Below are 20,000 nucleotides of genomic sequence, written 5' to 3'. Positions count from 1 at the left end.
ACGAGCTGTCACCGCCCGCTAGCCCCGCCCCCTTCTGCTCTACCGGTCGAGAGGCGTGTCCGTTCACGCGCTCGCCTGCAGGGACAGCCAATCAGAACTGCTCTACTGAAACAAAACTCCTCTCCAAAACTCCAATCAGAAGGAGGTTTTATATTAAATATGGACAAAAATACAAACAGCTTCTGTGGAGTTTATTTATTTTGTTATTAACATATGCAAATTAGCTACGATTTCATATAAAATATTTGAATTTTCATATCAGAACTTTTTTCTTCAGAGAGCATTTTCCTGTTTCATTCTCTCTCTCCCTCCCTCTCTCTCTCCCTCCCTCTCTCTCTCTCTCTCTCTGTCTTACCGTGGTCGCTCATGTCTGTCCTCTGCAGCCTCTCTCTCTCCCTCTCTCCCTCTCTATCTCGCTCTCTCTCTCTCCGTAGGGAAACGACCGACTCGCGGTCCGACTCATCCAGGTCGTCCTGACTAGCGACAGCATTGGCACTGAGAGAGAGAGAGAGAGAGAGAGAGAGAGAGAGAGAGAGAGTGAGTCTTGAGTCAGTGACATTTGAAGTCTTGACAGACAGGCAGAGTTCAGTTTAGAGCTGCAATCTTCATTCCCACCAGCAGGTGGAAGCAGAGGGCTGCAAATAATATCCTAATCCTAATCAGCAGCAGTAGCAGTCACAGTAGTAGTAGTAGTAGTAGTAGTAGTAGTAGTAGTAACAGTAGTAGTAGTAGTAACAGTAGTAGTAGTAGTAGTAGTAACAGTAGTAGTAGTAGTAGTAGTAACAGTAGTAGTAGTAGTAGTAGTAGCAGTAGTAGTAGTAGTAGTAGTAGCAGTAGTAGTAGTAACAGTAGTAACAGTAGTAGTAGTAGTAGTAGTAACAGTAGTAGTAGTAGTAGTAACAGTAGTAGTAGTAGTAGTAGTAGTAGTAGTAGTAACAGTAGTAGTAGTAGTAGTAGTAGCAGTAGTAGTAGTAGTAGTAGTAACAGTATTCGTAGCAGCAGTAGTTATAGATGGACATGGGTCCAATCCAAATGTCCGGCCTGCAGACTCGTGGTCTCTGGTCTTACGTATGCTGACGTTGACTGAAGCTCAGCGTCTACGTGAGTTCACAGGGCTCAGGGGGGCGGGGCCGCATGCAAGGGGCGAATGGGACGGGACTTCTCCCCTCGCTCGTTGCCGTGGATACCACCGACGCAAAATAAACGTTAAACAATGGATCACTGAAGGGTGCAGAGCGGAGAAGTCCGTCGGCCGTTACAGGCTGATTACAGTCAACGCTGGCTGAATATCTGCTTCATCATGTCAGTAGATGTTAATAACTCACACAGGAAAACACTCTTTGGCTGTTTTCCCGTCATGTTTGACATCTGCCTTTGTTTGTGTCAGCTGACGTGTTACAGCTGTCGTGCAATGAATGATGGGAAATATCGCCAGAGAAGTCTGCAAGATAGCGGACTCGCTGGAAGTCTGCATGGAGCGCCCCAAAAGTCCACATGGGAGCCTTACAGACCTGATACATTTTGACGGTGGGCGGCCCTAAACCCTCCTGGACTTCACGGGAGCGAGCCGTAAAGTCTGCAAGTCTGCAAGTCCGGACATTTGGATTCAGACACTCAGGAACTTACTGGAAGGATGGCGGTCTGGAGTCTCCTATCCCTCCAGTCCTCTCCAGAGGGGGTGGGGCCGGGGGCGGGGCTTGGTCTGTAGGCGGGGCTTCAACCTGGCTGTCCGGTCCCCCGCCGTCTGATTGACAGCTGTCTGCTGACACCAGCTAGAGAGAGAGAGAGATATACAGTATGTTGCTATTATGCTGGCATGATGTTAGCATGTTGACTTTTACATGTTATATAAAATAGTTTAAATGTTATTTACTTTAAATTTTTGTCTGTCCCTGCTATCAACAGACTGTAAAATGTTAGAGTGAATAACTTTGTGATGCTAACAGGTATAAAGACAGACTGGTAGCATGGCTAGCTAGCCAGCTGTAGCCTGCTGTGATGCTAAAGCCAGAAACAGACTGGAGGCATCAGACGCTCACAGCTTGAAACACACACACACACACACACACACACACACACACACACACAGTCAGACTGCAGACGGCAGCAGAGTGGCTCAGTCGGTCTCGTGGTTTCAGGAGCCGCAGTGCAAAAGGAGGCGGTACTCTCGACTTCATATTGATCTAAATGGGCCTGACTGTGCTATGATAGATTTTTTTTTGATTGTCTAATTTGCAGTCATATATTACAGGCCGATTTGGCAGCTCGTCAAGTCGGCTAGTTTGAGAGAATAACCAGAGAGAATATATCAAGTTATAGAGATTATGTCAGGATGAAAGATACATGCTGGAGCGACGCTTCCCCTCTGCCTGCAGTGAAGAGTCAAACTGTCCGGTGTGTTGTTGGATTCTGCAGCTGGTTACAGAGACATGGCGCTGCATGGCGCTGCATGGCGCTGCATGGCGCTGCATGGCGCTGCATGGCGCTGCCCCCTGCTGGTGACGTCCTGCTAGTGCAGCTGAAGTCTGCCGGCCAGCCAGGGACTGCTCAAGTCCTCTTCATCTGTCAAATGTGTTAGTGCTGCTATCACACTTGTTGCTGCAGATAGATAACCTAGCTAGCTAATCTGTGCGTGTGTGTGTGTGTGTGTGTGTGTGTGTGTGTGTGTCTGACCCAGCAGATGACTCGTCCGTTGAAACATGGCAGCCTGGCGTTGTCATCACAGATTTCCTCTTTAACCACCCTGAGAACACAGAACACACAGAATAGAAAATAATGAGATCGTTAGATATAATCTCTCAGACCTGAGAAGCACAGTAAATTAAGTCAATTCCACACACACACACACACACACACACACTGTGTGTGTGTACTCCTTTGACTGGCTCCCCCCATCTAGAGAACAAATATCTGGACGTACCACCCGCAATGGTCACAAACTTAACACCCGCTGGCCAGACCAGGTCGTTACTACAGTTCTCCGATCCCCTCCCTCACAAGACTCATCATCACACATCACAGTTTCACTCCTCTCACTTCCCTTCTTTTCCCCAGACTACTGATATTACATTCCAGAATCCCTTCATAGGATTTGCACTAGATCTGGCCTGACTACCCTGTTTACATTTCATTGTAGATTAAATGCTACTACTTTCACAATTATTGAAAATGTATTTTTATCTCCCTGCTGTTTTGATATACTATATGTATGTAAATTGGTGTGTAATTTCAGTCTGTAAATGACTGCGAAGCACTAATAAAAGCTACCACTACCACACACAGAAACAGACACGTTCCACTGCAAGCCCCCCTCCCCCATCCACTTCCAGAAAGCACCATGACCCCCTGTGACCCCGGTTACCATGGTAACCACACAGTGTGTTGGATATATAGAGGCTTTACAGCTTGTTGACAGGGTCATTTCAAAATTAAATTAACGTGAATGTTGTTAACCACATAGTCTTTTTCATTAACATTTTAATATTGAGGATATTAGTAGATTAAAATTCCAACACAAACTGGATTACTGTATTTAAATTTTCATTTTGACCCAAATAATGCAAAAGTGGAAAATGTGATTGTCGGATTGCATTTTCATTTTCCAGTTTACATAAACATTTGAATAAAGTTAACTGTAACTTCAGTGTGTTTCCTGCACAGAAACATGAGCTGGTTGGTTTGGAGATAAAGCTAGCTGTTAGCTAACTGCTAACATTAGCTAACATTATGGACCTGGTTGGTTTGGGGATAAAGCTAGCTGTTAGCTAACTGCTAACATTAGCTAACATTATGGACCTGGTTGGTTTGGAGATAAAGCTAGCTGTTAGCTAACTGCTAACATTAGCTAACATTATGGACCTGGTTGGTTTGGAGATAAAGCTAGCTGTTAGCTAACTGCTAACATTAGCTAACATTATGGACCTGGTTGGTTTGGGGATAAAGCTAGCTGTTAGCTAACTGCTAACATTAGCTAACATTATGGACCTGGTTGGTTTGGGGATAAAGCTAGCTGTTAGCTAACTGCTAACATTAGCTAACATTATGGACCTGGTTGGTTTGGGGATAAAGCTAGCTGTTAGCTAACTGCTAACATTAGCTAACATTCTGGACCTGGTTGGTTTGGGGATAAAGCTAGCTGTTAGCTAACTGCTAACATTAGCTAACATTATGGACCTGGCTGGTTTGGGGATAAAGCTAGCTGTTAGCTAACTGCTAACATTAGCTAACATTATGGACCTGCTTGGTTTGGGGATAAAGCTAGCTGTTAGCTAACTGCTAACATTAGCTAACATTATGGACCTGCTTGGTTTGGGGATAAAGCTAGCTGTTAGCTAACTGCTAACATTAGCTAACATTCTGGACCTGGTTGGTTTGGGGATAAAGCTAGCTGTTAGCTAACTGCTAACATTAGCTAACATTATGGACCTGGTTGGTTTGGGGATAAAGCTAGCTGTTAGCTAACTGCTAACATTAGCTAACATTCTGGACCTGCTTGGTTTGGAGATAAAGCTAGCTGTTAGCTAACTGCTAACATTAGCTAACATTATGGACCTGGTTGGTTTAGAGATAAAGCTAGCTGTTAGCTAACATTAGCTTGTTGTGATGCTGTAGTGTTCAGTTGGATCTTCTCTCCATCAGATCCAACCTTCATTCTGCTGAGATTTTAAATTTTTTATCCAAACAGCGGTTCAGTTTCCTGTTTCCATCTTCACTCTCTTCCGGGTTTAGTGTGATCTGAATCCAAGATGGCCGCTGTGTGAATGAAATGAACCTTGATTTATTTTTCTACTAAAACTACTATCTATCTATTTTTTATGAGCAGAATCCAGAAGGTCAGAAGGAACTGCTGTTAGCATGCTGTGTGTGTGTGTGTGTGTGTGTGTGTGTGTGTGTGTGTGTGATAATCTCAGATGTTTTGAGCCGTTTTTATTATCCCACCCCCACACACATACACACACACACACACACACAGAGACACACAACCAGGCTGATGGGTCAAGGGAAGGATTACCAGGGGCCTCTATCCATAAAGAATACACACACACACACACACACACACCATTCTCTAATGCATTCACACTCCCAGATTCAGTATGCAAATATAGAGAGAGAGACAAGACCTGAAAACCAAGCAGAGAGGAGTGTGTGTGTGTGTGTGTGTGTGTGTGTGTGTGTGTGTGTGTGTGTGTACAGCTCTCGGGGGGGGGGGGGCACAGAGAGAGAGAGGGAGGGAGAGAGACTCAGAGAACAGCAGTGATGTTATGTAACAGACTATTTGTGTCTGTTAAAACTAAAAGCTCTTTAATATTCCCTCTGATGAAAGCTCTCGCTGCAGCATGTGTGTGTGTGTGTGTGTGTGTGTGTGTGTGTGTGTGCATTAAAAGGCTTGAATGTTTCACCAGCATGGTGTGAGTGATGATGCATCACCCTCTCTCTCTCTCTGTTATTTCTCTCTGCTGCTTCAATATTCAACTAATAACCTGTAACATTTCTAAATAAATCTCTCTCTCTCTCTCCCTCTCTCTCTCTCTCTCTCTCTCTCTCTCTCTCTCTCTCCCTCTCTCTCTCTCTCTCTCTCTCTCTCTCTCTCTAACGGTGATCCAGCCTCTATCAGTTCATGAATCTTCTCCTCTGTCTGTTCTGAACAGCCGGAGTCTGGTCGCTCTTTCCTGCCACACAGGAAGTGATGCGTTTTATGTTTCCGGTTTGTTTGGAATCAGCAGAAGAAGAAGAGCTGGGTAGTTAGCATGAGCAGCGATAGTGCTGATGATGAAGATGTTTGTCACTCTGCATCATCACCTTGCACAGTCATGCTGCGTCACGTCATGTCAGAGCTGCTCTGTCTCCTGGTGAGTCACAGCAGACTGGACCCGGAGCCGGAGCCGGAGCCGGCCCTGGACCCGGAGCCGGAGCCGGAGCTGGACCCGGACCGGCACCCGGTGCCGGAGCCGGACCCGGACCCGGAGCCGGACCTGGTAATGTGTGTCCTTATGGAGATTTTCAAAATAATTGCGTCATTAACGGGATATAGCAGTTATGAAACAGTGTTGTTTTCCTAATTGACAGGTCGTTGAGTACGGACCAATAGCAGGCGGAGCTGCGGCTCTGTGTCGACCCTCAGCTTCACTCCGGCTCCAAATGTCAACATGGCGGCGATCATGAACCCGATCTGTTGGCTTCCAAACCCTTCAGGACGCTGTGACATCACTCACTGTGTCGACACAGTCCAACATTATAAAAATCCGTTATATTCAAGTAATATCTGCTGCAGGTTGTTTAGAAATGATTTTAAAGAGAACTGAACAATCTCAAATGTGTGTAAAGCCTGAATCTGAAGGTACCAAAGATGGCTCCAAAGATCAGCCAATAGCAGATGGCCATTGCTTTTTACCATTAGATTTGAGCTTTAGCTTCACACAGGTGTGGGTTTGGGGTTCAGTTCCTCTTTATATTCACAAATAAAAATGAATTTGGATGTTAAACACATGAAGAATTCCCAGCTGCAGCAACGAGACGTCGTCCTGTTCTTCTTCTTCTTCTTCTGACGTTCTTCCTAACGTTAGCTAACACTAGCTAACACTAGCTAACACTAGCTTACATTGTGGACCTGGTTGGTGACTGACTGTCTGTTGTATCTGTCAGTCAGTTGGTTTTATGTCATGTAGTTTAGAATGTAATACTGCTGTGAAACCAGTTCCCCAATAAAACTGAAGAGGCCAGAAGCTTCAATATGAAAATATAACTAATATAAATATAAACTGGAGCAACAAGCTCAGGCTGCTGGAAGCTAGCAAACACTGAACAGCTACAGACCTGTCTGTGTGTGTGTGTGTGTGTGTGTGTGTGTGTGTCTCTCTCTCTCTGTGTGTGTGTGTGTGTGTGTGTGTGTGTGTGTGTGTCTCTCTCTCTCTCTCTCTCTCTCTCTGTGTGTGTCTCTCTCTGTGTGTGTGTCTCTCTCTGTCTCTCTGTGTGTGTCTCTGTCTCTCTCTCTGTGTGTGTGTCTCTCTCTCTCTGTGTGTGTGTGTCTCTCTGTCTCTGTGTGTGTGTGTGTGTGTGTGTCTCTCTGTCTCTCTCTCTCTCTGTGTCTCTCTCTCTCTCTGTGTGTGTCTCTCTCTCTCTGTGTGTGTGTCTCTGTCTCTCTATCTCTCTCTGTGTGTCTCTCTCTGTCTCTGTCTCTCTGTGTCTCTCTCTCTCTCTCTCTCTCTCTGTGTGTCTCTCTCTGTCTCTCTCTCTCTCTCTCTCTGTGTGTCTCTCTCTCTCTCTCTCTCTCTCTCTCTCTCTCTCTCTCTCTCTCTCTCTCTCTCTATCAGGTGCTGTTGTTTCTGCCTGACTGGACGTCCTGACAGCGTCTCTTCCAGCAGCAGCATGGAGACATTTTAACCAGCTGAGTCTCCATGATGGAGGAACATGGAGAATTGTCTGTTAGTTCAAAGTGTAAATCTGCACCAAGCAGCTAGAAACTGAGAGCAGCTGAAAAAGCTTGTTGTTAATGTGAACACGCTAACGCTAGCTGCTACTAGCTACGTTAGCTAGTGTGCTAATCAGATGTGTTAACAACAAGACAGTGATGTTAGCTGACCAGATGCTATGGTTAGCTAGCTAACAAGCTGACATTATCTAAACACTAAATCAATCAGATGGATCAGTGATGAGAAATTGATGTGATGACAGAAATGAACCGTCTGTTCAGTTCATGATGTCACAGCAGGTATCTTCCATCAGCTGTCACAGGTAGAACACCTGCTGTGACGTCACTGGCGGGGGCGTGGCCATGCTTGCTAACCATCTATTCAGTTCTGTTGAGACTTGAGATTTAATAGTGTGTGTGTGTGTGTGTGTGTGTGTGTGTGTGTGTGTGTGTGTGTGTGGAGGGATGATGATGAAGATGATGATGATGATGAAGAATATTAGATGATGGATGATGATGGAGGGATGAGAATATAATCTAAATGGGATTCCTGTCACAGTTCTGTCCAATCAGTCCTTTAATTAATGAACTAAATTATTATAAGAATTATTAATAATTAATTAGTAGAATATTTTAATATTAATGTATCATCTTGACATGTAATAATATTTAATAATAATAATAATTTAATAGTAATATATTGACATGTAATACATTTAATATTTTAGTACTAATATATTGACACAATATTTTAACAATATTATTATTATATTGAGATATAATAATAATATTGTAATAATATATGATATAGGCTATAATAATAATATTGTAATAGTAATATATTGAGATATAGTAATAATATTAATATATTGAAATATAATAATAATATTGTAATAGTAATATATTGAAATATAATAATAATATTGTAATAGTAATATATTGAGATATAATAATAATATTAATATATTGAGATATAATAATAATATTGTAATAGTAATATATTGAGATATAATAATAATATTGTAGCCTAATAGTAATATATTGAGATATAATAATAATATTGTAGCCTAATAGTAATATATTGAGATATAATAATAATATTAATATATTGAGATATAATAATAATATTGTAGCCTAATAGTAATATATTGAGATATAATAATAATATTGTAGCCTAATAGTAATATATTGAGATATAATAATAATATTAATATATTGAGATATAATAATAACATTGTAATAGTAATATATTGAGATATAATAATAATATTAATATATTGAGATTTAATAATAATAATATTGTAATAGTAATATATTGAGATATAATAATAATATTAATGTATTGAGATATAATAATAATATTGTAATAGTAATATATTGAGATATAATAATAATATTAATATATTGAGATATAATAATAATATTAATATATTGAGATATAATAATAATATTGTAATAGTAATATATTGAGATATAATAATAATATTAATATATTGATATATAATAATAATATTGTAATAGTAATATATTGAGATATAATAATAAAATTAATATATTGAGATATAATAATAACACTGTAATAGTAATATCAGGGTCTCGCGGCTCACCCGAAGTCATCGTCCATGGACTTGAAGAAGAATTTGTGGTTCGGCTTGTTGAGGACGTGTTTGAAGTCGGCCAGGGTGACGCGGTGCGCGGGCACGCTGAGCCGGACCAGGTAGGGGGTTTCCTGGTCCTCCAGGTGGTAGATGATCCGGGTCTCCCCCATCAGCAGGCCGGGCCGCGAGCATCCAGAGCCGGCCTGCTGCTGCGAGCACCCCGCTGCTGGGGCCGGAGCTCCACACCTGTCTGTCTGTCTGTCTGTCTGTCTGTCTGTCTGTCTGTCTGTCTGTCTGTCTGACTGACTGTCTGACTGACTGACTGACTGACTGTTTATCTGTCTGCCTGCCTGTCTGCCTGCCTGCCTGTCTCTCTCTCCAGCTGGCAGACAGTCCTGCTGGATGAGGATGAGGATGCCGTCTGTCTCCTCCGGACACCACACCACCGTCAAGCTACACACACAGTTACACCAAGCTTCCTGTCAGCCCTTTCAAAATAAAAGTCCCGATGACGAACGTTTTCCTGAGGTAAAATGAAACTTGAATTGGGTAAAACGGATTACTGAGTAATACCGGAGTAAAACAACTGGGCCAGTTTTTGATTCATTTCAAGTAATGCATAGTGCCAAAGTAACGAGAAAATAAAGTGTAGCCCGGATGTAGAAAATATCAGAATCATCTTCCTGTTGAGCTGCAGCACAAAATGTCCGTTCAACAATCCAACTGGTTTAGATTGAACACACTTACAAAACCCCAACACGTTTCGGCATCGGCCTTCATCAGGGAGCTCAACCACAGAGTGCCTTGGGCTTTTGTTTCATTCAGTTGAATGCCCCGAACCAAAGAGCTCCTGTTTTGACTCTGTGGACCATTTTTGTAGCACTCTGTTTTTCTTCTTTGGTTTAGATTGAATCAGGGAAATCAATAAGGGAGAATTCACCTCATCCATAATATTTTATAATCTGTGTTAAATGAAAATACTTTTTTTTTTTAAGTCCACAGCAGCTGTCTAAAGAAATACATCTGTGAGTTCTGTTTCCTGTTTTAACACCAAATGAAACTCACTCTTTACTTCAGCTTTTAATTAGATTCTTGTTTTCTGCTTTTTGTTCTTTTGATTCTTTTGTCGCACTTTGTATATATTTATATTTATGTATTTTTTTTATTTTCTTTTAACTTGTGAAGTACTTTGCACTTGTGTAAAAAGGTGCTATATAAATAAAGTTTATTATCATTATATATTCACAGCCATATAGACCAAACACCAGACAGACTGAGTCACAGACCTTTCTGTCTAAGTCAAAATCCTCATGACAAGCCGGAATTTTGTCACGTGACTTTCATGTTTTCTCCAGACAGACAATCCACTCAGATTCAATTCAGAATAAATTAAATGTAGTTGGGATATATTTTCATCTCGCCTGTTTCTGTGTTGAGTTCTGTGCTTTTATTTTGAAATGAATTCTGCAAACCGGAAGTGAAAACGCGGACATACTTCGGGGGTCTTATCGGAAGAAAACACCGGAAGTTAAGATTAAGTGAAGATTTTGCCTTCAAAATAAAAGCGAAAAATTGTCACTATTAAAATAAAATGGAATAAAATAAAGTAAAATTAAAGTTTATTGATCCCTGTGGGGAAATTAATAAATGTAATCTTATCATACTCGAAGATTTAAACACAAAACCCTTCCAGCTGTCAGTCAGGAGGAACAGGCTGTTAAACATGCTGCTCACCTGACACACACACACACACACACACACACACACACACAAAGTTGTTTTCATGTCGTATTGTGACGTCACAGTGTTTTTACTTGTGAACGTCTGTTTCATGTTTTCACCTGCTGTTACGTTTGTTTCACATGTAAAAACTGAATTTCACATGCAAAGAGAAAACTGACAGGTGACGTGTGAATCTTCACATGTTCACATATGAAACCAACATGTGTCCAAACTCACATGAGCTTTGAAGTTACAAGTTACAAGTGTCTGCTGTCATTTAGTTTTTATTTTATACTTTTCAATTTGATTTTAATGTCAGTTTAGTTTTAGTTGGTTTCCAGTTTGGCTTTGGTAGTTTTACTTTAGTTTTTACTTCCAGTTCTAGTTTAGTATTTTTTAATGTTGCATTCACAGTGAGCGGATCAGAGAGCAGCAGTCAGCATGGATCGTTCGGTGCTGAATGTATTCAGTATAAAGACAGTGATCAGCAGTTCAGACTCAGGATCAGTCCTGTTACTGTGCGCTGCTTCAGAATCAATAAAGTTCAGATGAAACTGTATTGATCCTGGGGGAGATCAGCTGACAGCAGACAGGCAGAGGATTCAGCAGCAGAAAGACAAACAGAGTAGAAGCAACATGAAACATGAATAAAAACAGTAGAAGATTAATAAAACACTCAGATCTTTAAATGACTGTGTGTCTGGAACTGCTTCAAGTTTTTTATCTTCACTGCTGGTTCTGACAAAACCTTTTTTCTTTAAGTACAGTGTGTCTGCGCTGTGTAGAGTGTGTGTTGTGTGGGCGGAGCGCCCCCTGCTGTCAGCTGGTTCACCTCTTCATGTGCAGAACAGTTGAGTCTCAGTGTGACTCAGAAGCATCAGGGAAAATGGTGCAAATCAATGCTTTTCTGTTGGAACCCCTTAAAGACCCCTGGAACCTCCTGAAAGACCCCTGGAATCCCTCAAGAACCCCTGAAACCCCCTTAAAGACCCCTGGAACCTCCTGAAAGACCCCTGGAATCCCTCAAGAATCCCTGAAACCCCCTTAAAGACCCCTGGAACCCCCTTAAAGACCTCTGGAACCCCCTTAAAGACCCCTGGAACCCCCTTAAAGACCTCTGGAACCCCCTTAAAGACCCCTGGAACCCCCTCAAGAATCCCTGAAACCCCCTTAAAGACCCCTGGAACCCCCTTAAAGACCTCTGGAACCCCTCCAGGACCTCTGGAAGCCCCAGGACCCCACATTGGGCCCCTCTGTGTCAGTGAAGACAAACACTGTGTAATTTCAGGTCTTTATTATCTGTCAGACATTCAGAAGAAACCTGCTGTGAAGAGGCGTTCAGGAACAGCTGGGAAACTGGGCCGCTTCTGAGCCGAGGAGAGGACAGTGATGTCATGACAGGAGGAGACAGATGTGGGTTTGATACACATCGTTTTGGATCGAAGCTGCCGACAGCAGATATTTAATATCTTTAAATTTGACAATTTTCATGCCCAAAATGTAAAAAGATAAAGTTCCCAGCATTCAGTGTTTCTCCAGAACTTTACAGTCTTCTCAAGTGTGTCGTCATTTCTGGATCCTGTTTGCCTGTTTGTCTTTCTGTTGTTAAACTGGTGAAATGATGTCAGTAGAAATGACACATGAAGTTATTACATATTTTAACACGTTTCTGAATTAAAAAAAAAAAACGTATCTAACAGTCATAGTGTGGATGTTGTTGTCATGAAACGCTGAATGTTAAACTCAGTGTGGTGGAGGTTTTCTACTTTTCATCAAAATCAGCTCAACTGATACAGAAATGCAGAAACAGTCAATATTAGTGTTGGATGGAGTTAAAGGGCATTTAGATCATTTTAATCCTTTATTCATTTTCACATTAGACTGAAAGGGGGCGGAGCCACAATCCCTTATTTGGGCTGGAGAATGACGTCACACTTGAGAGGACAGTTCTTGTCAGAGTGGAAAATCCTCTGAAACATTTAGAGCATCATGGGACACTAAAACTCTCCACTGAAACCAGACTGATGATCAGTTCTAATTAAATACGTCGATGGAGACTTGATGTCTCATTAGAATCAGTTCAGGTTCAGCTCTTCCCATAGATTATTGATCAGTTCTACAATCAATATGGAATCAAACTGCATCATATCGTCAGATCAGACTGGAGCAGATCAGTTGAATAAAAGGACGATGTCGGCCCCAGATATCAGTCTAACAATTAACCCCAGTTCAGACTCTGGTGACATCATCGTGACATCATCGTGACATCATCGTCCCCTCCTGCCAGAGAAGGAGCTTCCCGTGTCAGGTGACTCAGAGAGAGGCGACAGTTTTGTTGTTTCTATGGTCTGTCTGTTTTGTCAGTGGAAGTCTGTCTAATAATTGAAATGATTTAAAGAGAAACTCTCCCCGTTTCCCTCCGGCTCGGCGCTCAGAAGACTCCCAGCTCCCAGGTTCCCTGAACGCAGCATAAGGCCACTGAGGTGGATGTAGGCTGGTCGGTTCTCCCTGCGCCTCACATGGAGGATTATTGCTCTGAAGGAATATTCCATAAATAATCATGTGAAAGAAGCATTGAGACATGATTGATCAGTCATCAGTCCTTCATCAGCTTCACAGCAGCAGAGCTTCAGTCAGACTGAGCCGGACTGAACCAGACTGAACCAGACTGAGCCGGACTGAACCAGACTGAACCAGACTGAGCCGGACTGAACCAGACTGAGCCGGACTGAACCAGACTGAGCCGGACTGAACCAGACTGAACCGGACTGAGCCGGACTGAACCAGACTGAACCGGACTGAACCAGACTGAGCCGGACTGAACCAGACTGAGCCGGACTGAACCAGACTGAACCGGACTGAGCCGGACTGAACCAGACTGAACCGGACTGAACCAGACTGAGCCGGACTGAACCAGACTGAGCCGGACTGAACCGGACTGAGCCGGACTGAACCGGACTGAACCAGACTGAACCAGACTGAGCCGGACTGAACCAGACTGAACCAGACTGAACCAGACTGAGCCGGACTGAACCAGACTGAACCAGACTGAGCCGGACTGAACCAGACTGAACCAGACTGAGCTGGACTGAGTCAGACTGAACCGGACTGAACCAGACTGAGCCGGACTGAGTCAGACTGAACCAGACTGAGCCGGACTGAGCCGGACTGAGCCGGACTGAACCGGACTGAACCGGACTGAGCCGGACTGAGCCAGACTCAGCCAGACTGAGTCAGACTGAACCAGACTGAGTCAGACTGAACCAGACTGAACCAGACTGAGTCAGACTGAACCAGACTGAGTCAGACTGAACCAGACTGAGCTGGACTGAGTCAGACTGAACCGGACTGAGCCGGACTGAGCCGGACTCAGCCAGACTGAGCCAGTCTGCTGCTGAAGGTTCAGGACTGAGTGCTGAGTTATGGAAATGAAAACATTTCCTTGTCAGAAGTGGAGCGAGTGTCAGGATGGAGGTAGGGTTGGTTAGTCCGTTAGTTTTTGTCTCCCGTCACTTCTCACGTTGCGGTGGAAAATGATCCGTATTGGCACTGCAGGATTAGCACTGATAGCATTCCTTGTTGAAATCAACGGCTAATTCCGGCTGCAGGCTAAATGGTTAGCTTGTAGCTAGCATTACCAATTTGTTTCAATAGATCAGGTTCAATTTCTGACAAAAATGTGTCTGCTGAAAAACCAACGGTCTCTTTGAATGATAAGCCAGTTTTAGGCCAGCTGAAGGAAAAATATTGAAACTTTCTCATCATGTGACAAGCTCCTGTTGAAGAAAACCAACAAAATAAAATTTAAAATTTCAAGATATCAGTTTAAATTCTATAATAAACTCTCTTAAACCTCCCCAGCCTGCTGACTGGATTAAGTCATGTTTCTCACTCTGAAATCCAGATTTAAAAACTCTCTCGTCCTGTGGAGACGCACCGGACCCACGTAGGGCCCTGACCCGTAGTTTTAGAAACCCTGCTCAGCTCTTCTCTCAGCATTAGCGGTGTTAACATCACCTGCTTCTACCTCAACTCATAGCCATCCTCCGCAGCCAGGTCTAATTTAAATCGGGGATGCCAAGCGGTGCGGTGGACCCGTCCCGTAACGTCCAGCGACAGTTGAGGTGTCCCGAGTTTTCGTCCCCCCCGTCCCTCTGTCCCCCTGTCCCTCTGTCCCCCTGCTCACCGCCTGCTGTTTCTACTCCGCTCACTAAGCTCCTGTGTTCCAGGTCAGTGAAGGCAGCAGCACACAGAAGGTCTTCTCTGCTTTGGACAAACTAACAGACTATCTGTTAAAAAGTGACAAGCTTCCAATCTGTCTGAAGACTGATGGTGGATCCCAAAGTTCAACAATCAATATTTTACCAAACAAAATAGATTTTAGAACAGAGAGGACTCTTCCGTCAGAGCCTAGCTGGTCCTGCCTGGAACCCCCTCAAGGACCCCTGGAACCCCATCAAGGACCCCTGGAACCCCCTCAAGGACCCCTGGAACCCCCTCAAGGACCCCTGGAACCCCATCAAGGACCCCTGGAACCCCCTCAAGGACCCCTGGAACCCCATCAAGGACCCCTGGAACCCCCTCAAGGACCCCTGGAACCCCTCAGGCAGCCTGGTAGGTTTCTTGTAGACAACACTAACTTCCTGACTGCACCCTACCCTGACTCTCATCCCGAAAAACTAACAGTCATCTAGCATAGCTGACCCCCGACCCCCACCATCTCCACAACCCCCCCCCCCCCCCCCCCCCCCGAAGTTCAAGAAACCTTGGAGTGAAACTTTCCGTCGTCGTAGTTTGGAGTTTTCCTCACAGTGTTAAAACAGTCAGTGTCTGTAATTCAGAGTCTGTTGGCAGGTCAGTCGCCCCATCACCACGGCAACAACCTACTTCAGCCATCCGCCAACAACAAAGTTCGCCCGACATTTTCGCCACTTCACCGGCCGAGCAGATTTTCAGAGCGGAGTCCGATCTCCGACTGAAATGGCTGCTGGGTAACGACCGACCGACGGCAGCCCGAATCCAGCGTCATGTGACAGGAAGCCGGGGGTCGACGTCAGGCTGAAACGTTGACGTCCCGCAGCGCAATAGCAGCGGTCGTACCAGAGCCGGGCTGGGGGGGCTGCGGGGAGGGGGAGGGGGAGGGGGAGGGGGGGATTAACGAGAGGGCGGGGCTGTTCTGATTGCCGGCCACGGCGCTCGTTTGGAAGAGGATCTGCTGTAAGGTTCGTCTGAGGTTGGGGTGGAGTCGGCTCTGAGTCTGGTAGAAAATCTCCACGGCAACGCACTTCATCACCCCGGCAACCAGGTCCTCGTACAGCGGCACCGTGTACATCCTGGACGTCTAGAGAAGGAAATACAGAAATATTAAAACTCATAAACAGGATCCATGTGGTAGTAGTAGTAGTAGCAGGATGTGGGTGTGGCCTGTGCAGGGTGTGGGCGTGGCCTGTGCAGGATGTGGGCGTGGTCTCACATGTTTGTGCAGGAAGGCTCGGACCCGGGGCAGGTCGGGGTAGAAGGAGTTCCTGACCACCATCTGCAGCCAGCGGATCTGAACCTCAGCGTTCAGACCGTCAAACAGAGAGGAGTAGCAGCTAGACAGGCTGACCATCACCTCTGACAGACAGACAGGTAGACAGACAGACAGACAGGTAGACAGACAGACAGACAGGTAGACAGACAGACAGACAGGTAGACAGACAGACAGACAGACAGACAGGTAGACAGACAGACAGGTAGACAGACAGACAGACAGACAGGTAGACAGACAGACAGGTAGACAGACAGGTAGACAGACAGACAGACAGGTAGACAGACAGACAGACAGACAGGCAGACAGGTAGACAGACAGACAGACAGGTAGACAGACAGACAGACAGACAGACAGGTAGACAGACAGACAGACAGACAGGTAGACAGACAGACAGGTAGACAGACAGACAGACAGACAGGTAGACAGACAGACAGGCAGACAGACAGGTAGACAGACAGACAGACAGACAGGTAGACAGACAGACAGACAGACAGACAGGCAGACAGGTAGACAGAGGTGAGAAATTCAGCTACAGCTTACAGCCATTAACAATAGCCTAGAAAGTTGATGTAATTTCAAAGAAATAAAGTAAAACATCAAAAAAAAAAAAAGAGTCTCCGACCCCTCCCTCCATGATAATATCATATATCGTGACAGCATCACGTTATTACATTTTGGATATTGCCCAAGCATATTCTGTCATTTTCTGATCAGATTTTATCAAAACTTAAAGGAACGATGTGTGTCATTGCTCCGTTCTGGCATTTTTTTAAATGGCACTTAATTGGCCTCAGGGGGCGCTACAATGTTTCTTTACTTGTTTGTCCATGTGTCATGCAATATCTCCACTGGTCAGATTTCGAAATTTGGGGGAATGATGCATCTCCGCATTTTAAAACACTGATTGGCCCAAGGGGGGCACTGCCATTACAGGTCAAAACAAGGAGACATACTGAGTCCTGATTGGTCCAGACAGACACAGCATAATTTGTGGGGGACGCCATGTTTGTCATCAACAAGTATTAGTAGCAGTAGTAGTATCAGTGTTAGTAGTAGTACTGTGTACCGTGTGCCAGCGGTGAGCGGTCCAGCATTCGGTCCAGGAACAGAACGGTCTGGAAGGTGCTCCAGGAGGAGAGGTCAAAGGTCGCCAGGGCCTGGGGGTCGGGGGGGTCACTGCCCGCCCACAGCTCACACAGCTCCTGGACGGGTTGGGTCAGAGCGCCGCCCGCTGACAGGTCGGGCTCGCAGAGGGGGGGGGCCGCACCCGTTCAGCCAGCGCTCGAACTCCAGACCTGAGGGACACACAGGAAGTGATGTCACCGCCCCCGTCCTATCACACTGCCTTCAGGTCAGAAAGGAGGCACTTTTACCGCCTGGATCCTCTAGATTTTACAGTGACAAAGGTATGATTTTTCTTATAGATAGATACAGTATATCGCCTTTTGGAGATTAACTCTTCTATTAGTCAGTTCTGGGCCGACTTTTCCCCTGGCTTTCCCCTGACTTTTCCCCTGACTTTTCCCTGACTTTTCCCCTGACTTTTCCCCTGGCTTTTCCCCTGACTTTTCCCTGACTTTTCCCCTGGCTTTCCCCTGACTTTCCCCTGACTTTTCCCCTGACTTTTCCCCTGACTTTTCCCTGACTTTTCCCCTGGCTTTCCCCTGACTTTTCCCCTGGCTTTCCCCTGACTTGTCCCCTGGCTTTCCCCTGACTTTTCCCCTGGCTTTCCCTGACTTTTCCCCTGGCTTTTCCACGACTTTTCCCCTGGCTTTCCCCTGGCTTTTCCACAACGTTTCCCCTGATTTTCCTTGGCTTTTGCATGACTTTTCCCCCTTTCTTTGCCCTGGCTTTTCCACAACCTTTCCCTGGCTTTCCCATGACCTTTCCCATGACTTTCCCTTGAATTTTCCATGATTTTTCCCCTGGCTTTTCCCCGGCCTTTCCCCTGACTTTTCCCCTGGCTTTCCCCTGACTTTTCCCCTTGCTTTCCCATGACTTTTCTACAACTTATCCCCTGACTTTTCTGTGGCTTTCCCCTGACTTTTCCACAACTTTCCCCCCTTTCTTTGCCCAGGTCTTTCCCCTGACCTTTCCCATGACTTTCCCTTGAATTTTCCATGACTTTTCCATGACTTTTCCCGGCCTTTCCCCTGACTTTTCTATGACTTTTCCCCCTTTTTTTCCCTGGCTTCTCCATGGCTTTTCCCTGGCCTTTCCCCTGACTTTTCTACGACCTTTCAACGACTTTTCCACAACTTTTCCTGTGACTTTTCCACAACTTTTCCCCTGACTTTTCCACGACCTTTCCCCGACTTTTCCCCTGACTTTTCCACGACTTTTTCCCTGGCTTTTCCCTGGCTTTTCCCCTGGCTTTTCGATGACTTTTCCCATGACTTTCCCTTGAACTTTCCCTGACTTTTCCACGACTTTCCCCTTGGCTTTTCCACAACTTTTCCCTGGCCTTTCCCCTGACTTTTCCACAACCTTTTCCCGACTTTCCACAATTTTTTCCCTGACTTTCCCCCTGACTTTTCCACAACATTTCCCCTAACTTTGCCCTGGCTTTTCCCCAACTTTTCCTCAGCTTTCCCCTGACTTTTCCCTGGCTTTCCCCTGACTTTTCCACGACTTTTCCAAGACTCTTTCCCTGGCTTTTCCCATTACTTTTTCCATGACTTTGCCCCAACTTTTCCATGACCTAATTGACTATTCCATAACCAAGATGTGTCAGTGTCTATCCTCACCTGCTGAATTGTTCTTATTCAACAGCTGAAAGCTTCTATCACTGGAAACTTGGTTAACTAATGATAAAACGAGCACACAGCTCCTCACCCTCTCTCTGGGCGACGGCGGCGTCCTTCAGCTCGGGGAAGTAACCCAGGAAGTAGTCGATCAGATCCTGAGCCACCACACTGCTGAACTTAAACTCTGAGATGTAAGCCTGGACACACACACACACACACACTATTGTTACTCGGGCCATCCCATGTAGGAGGCAGAACGCAGCGAGCCTTGTACACAGGACCGTCCTATTGGCTGTCACTTTAAGATGTCATCAAATGTGGGAGGGTTTACACTGTGTTCAGCTTCCTGTATTTGTCTTCATGTTACTAACTGTGACTACTGATTCTGTATGTTACTGTTCTGTTTTCAAGTCGTGTCCTTGTTGTCATTTTGCGTACTTGATGGTTCAACACTGCAGTATGCAACTTTCCTGACAGTCTGAAACCAAGCCTCCATACTCTGATGGAAGTAGAGGCTAATAGAAGTAGTGTGTGTGTGTGTGTGTGTGTGTGTGTGTGTATGTGTGTGTGTGTGTGTGTGTGTGTGTGTGTGTGTGTATGTGTGTGTGTGTGTGTGCCCACCCTGAGGAAGCTGTCGAAGCGTTTGACGTCTCCACAGAGCTGAGAGAGGTAGGAGACAAAACAGAAACCCTTCTCATAGGTGAAGAGATTCATCAGAGTGCTGGGATTAACTCCTGGAGGAGGGGAGAGGAGAGGAGAGGAGAGGAGAGGAGAGGAGGGGAGAGGAGAGGAGAGGAGGAGAGGAGAGGAGAGGAGAGAGGAGAGAGGAGAGGAGAGGAGAGGAGAGGAGAGGAGGGGAGAGGAGGAGAGGAGAGGAGAGGAGGGGAGAGGAGAGGAGAGGAGAGGAGAGGAGAGGAGGGGAGAGGAGAGGAGAGGAGGAGAGGAGAGGAGAGGAGAGAGGAGAGAGGAGAGGAGAGGAGAGGAGAGGAGGG

General features: G+C 45.1%; 2 protein-coding genes across 2 annotated transcripts in view; both read right to left on the bottom strand.

Moving 5' to 3' along the window:
* Positions 1 to 9,176, bottom strand: part of dvl3b (dishevelled segment polarity protein 3b) — a 24,637-nt gene extending 15,461 nt beyond the window's left edge. The window contains exons 1-5 of the mRNA XM_071900557.2: positions 9,016 to 9,176; positions 2,674 to 2,743; positions 1,627 to 1,772; positions 356 to 495; positions 1 to 75 (exon numbers count right to left, since the gene is read on the bottom strand). The exon at positions 1 to 75 is cut by the window's left edge and continues 76 nt beyond it. Coding sequence (XP_071756658.2) covers positions 1 to 75; positions 356 to 495; positions 1,627 to 1,772; positions 2,674 to 2,743; positions 9,016 to 9,176 — 592 coding nt within the window. The remainder of the gene's footprint in view (positions 76 to 355; positions 496 to 1,626; positions 1,773 to 2,673; positions 2,744 to 9,015) is intronic.
* A 6,301-nt stretch (positions 9,177 to 15,477) lies between these two features.
* Positions 15,478 to 20,000, bottom strand: part of rnpepl1 (arginyl aminopeptidase like 1) — a 13,174-nt gene continuing 8,651 nt past the window's right edge. Inside the window, 6 exon segments of the mRNA XM_071900555.2 lie at positions 15,478 to 16,069; positions 16,202 to 16,344; positions 17,328 to 17,520; positions 17,522 to 17,556; positions 19,097 to 19,205; positions 19,630 to 19,742. Of these exon segments, the coding sequence (XP_071756656.2) occupies positions 15,782 to 16,069; positions 16,202 to 16,344; positions 17,328 to 17,520; positions 17,522 to 17,556; positions 19,097 to 19,205; positions 19,630 to 19,742 (881 nt within the window). The 3' untranslated portion in view covers positions 15,478 to 15,781.

This window comes from Centroberyx gerrardi, chromosome 6, assembly GCF_048128805.1.
Source record: "Centroberyx gerrardi isolate f3 chromosome 6, fCenGer3.hap1.cur.20231027, whole genome shotgun sequence".
NCBI classification, from domain to species: Eukaryota; Metazoa; Chordata; class Actinopteri; order Beryciformes; family Berycidae; genus Centroberyx; species Centroberyx gerrardi.
Note: the sequence above shows the minus strand (reverse complement) of the source record. Positions and strands in the feature narration are given on the sequence as shown.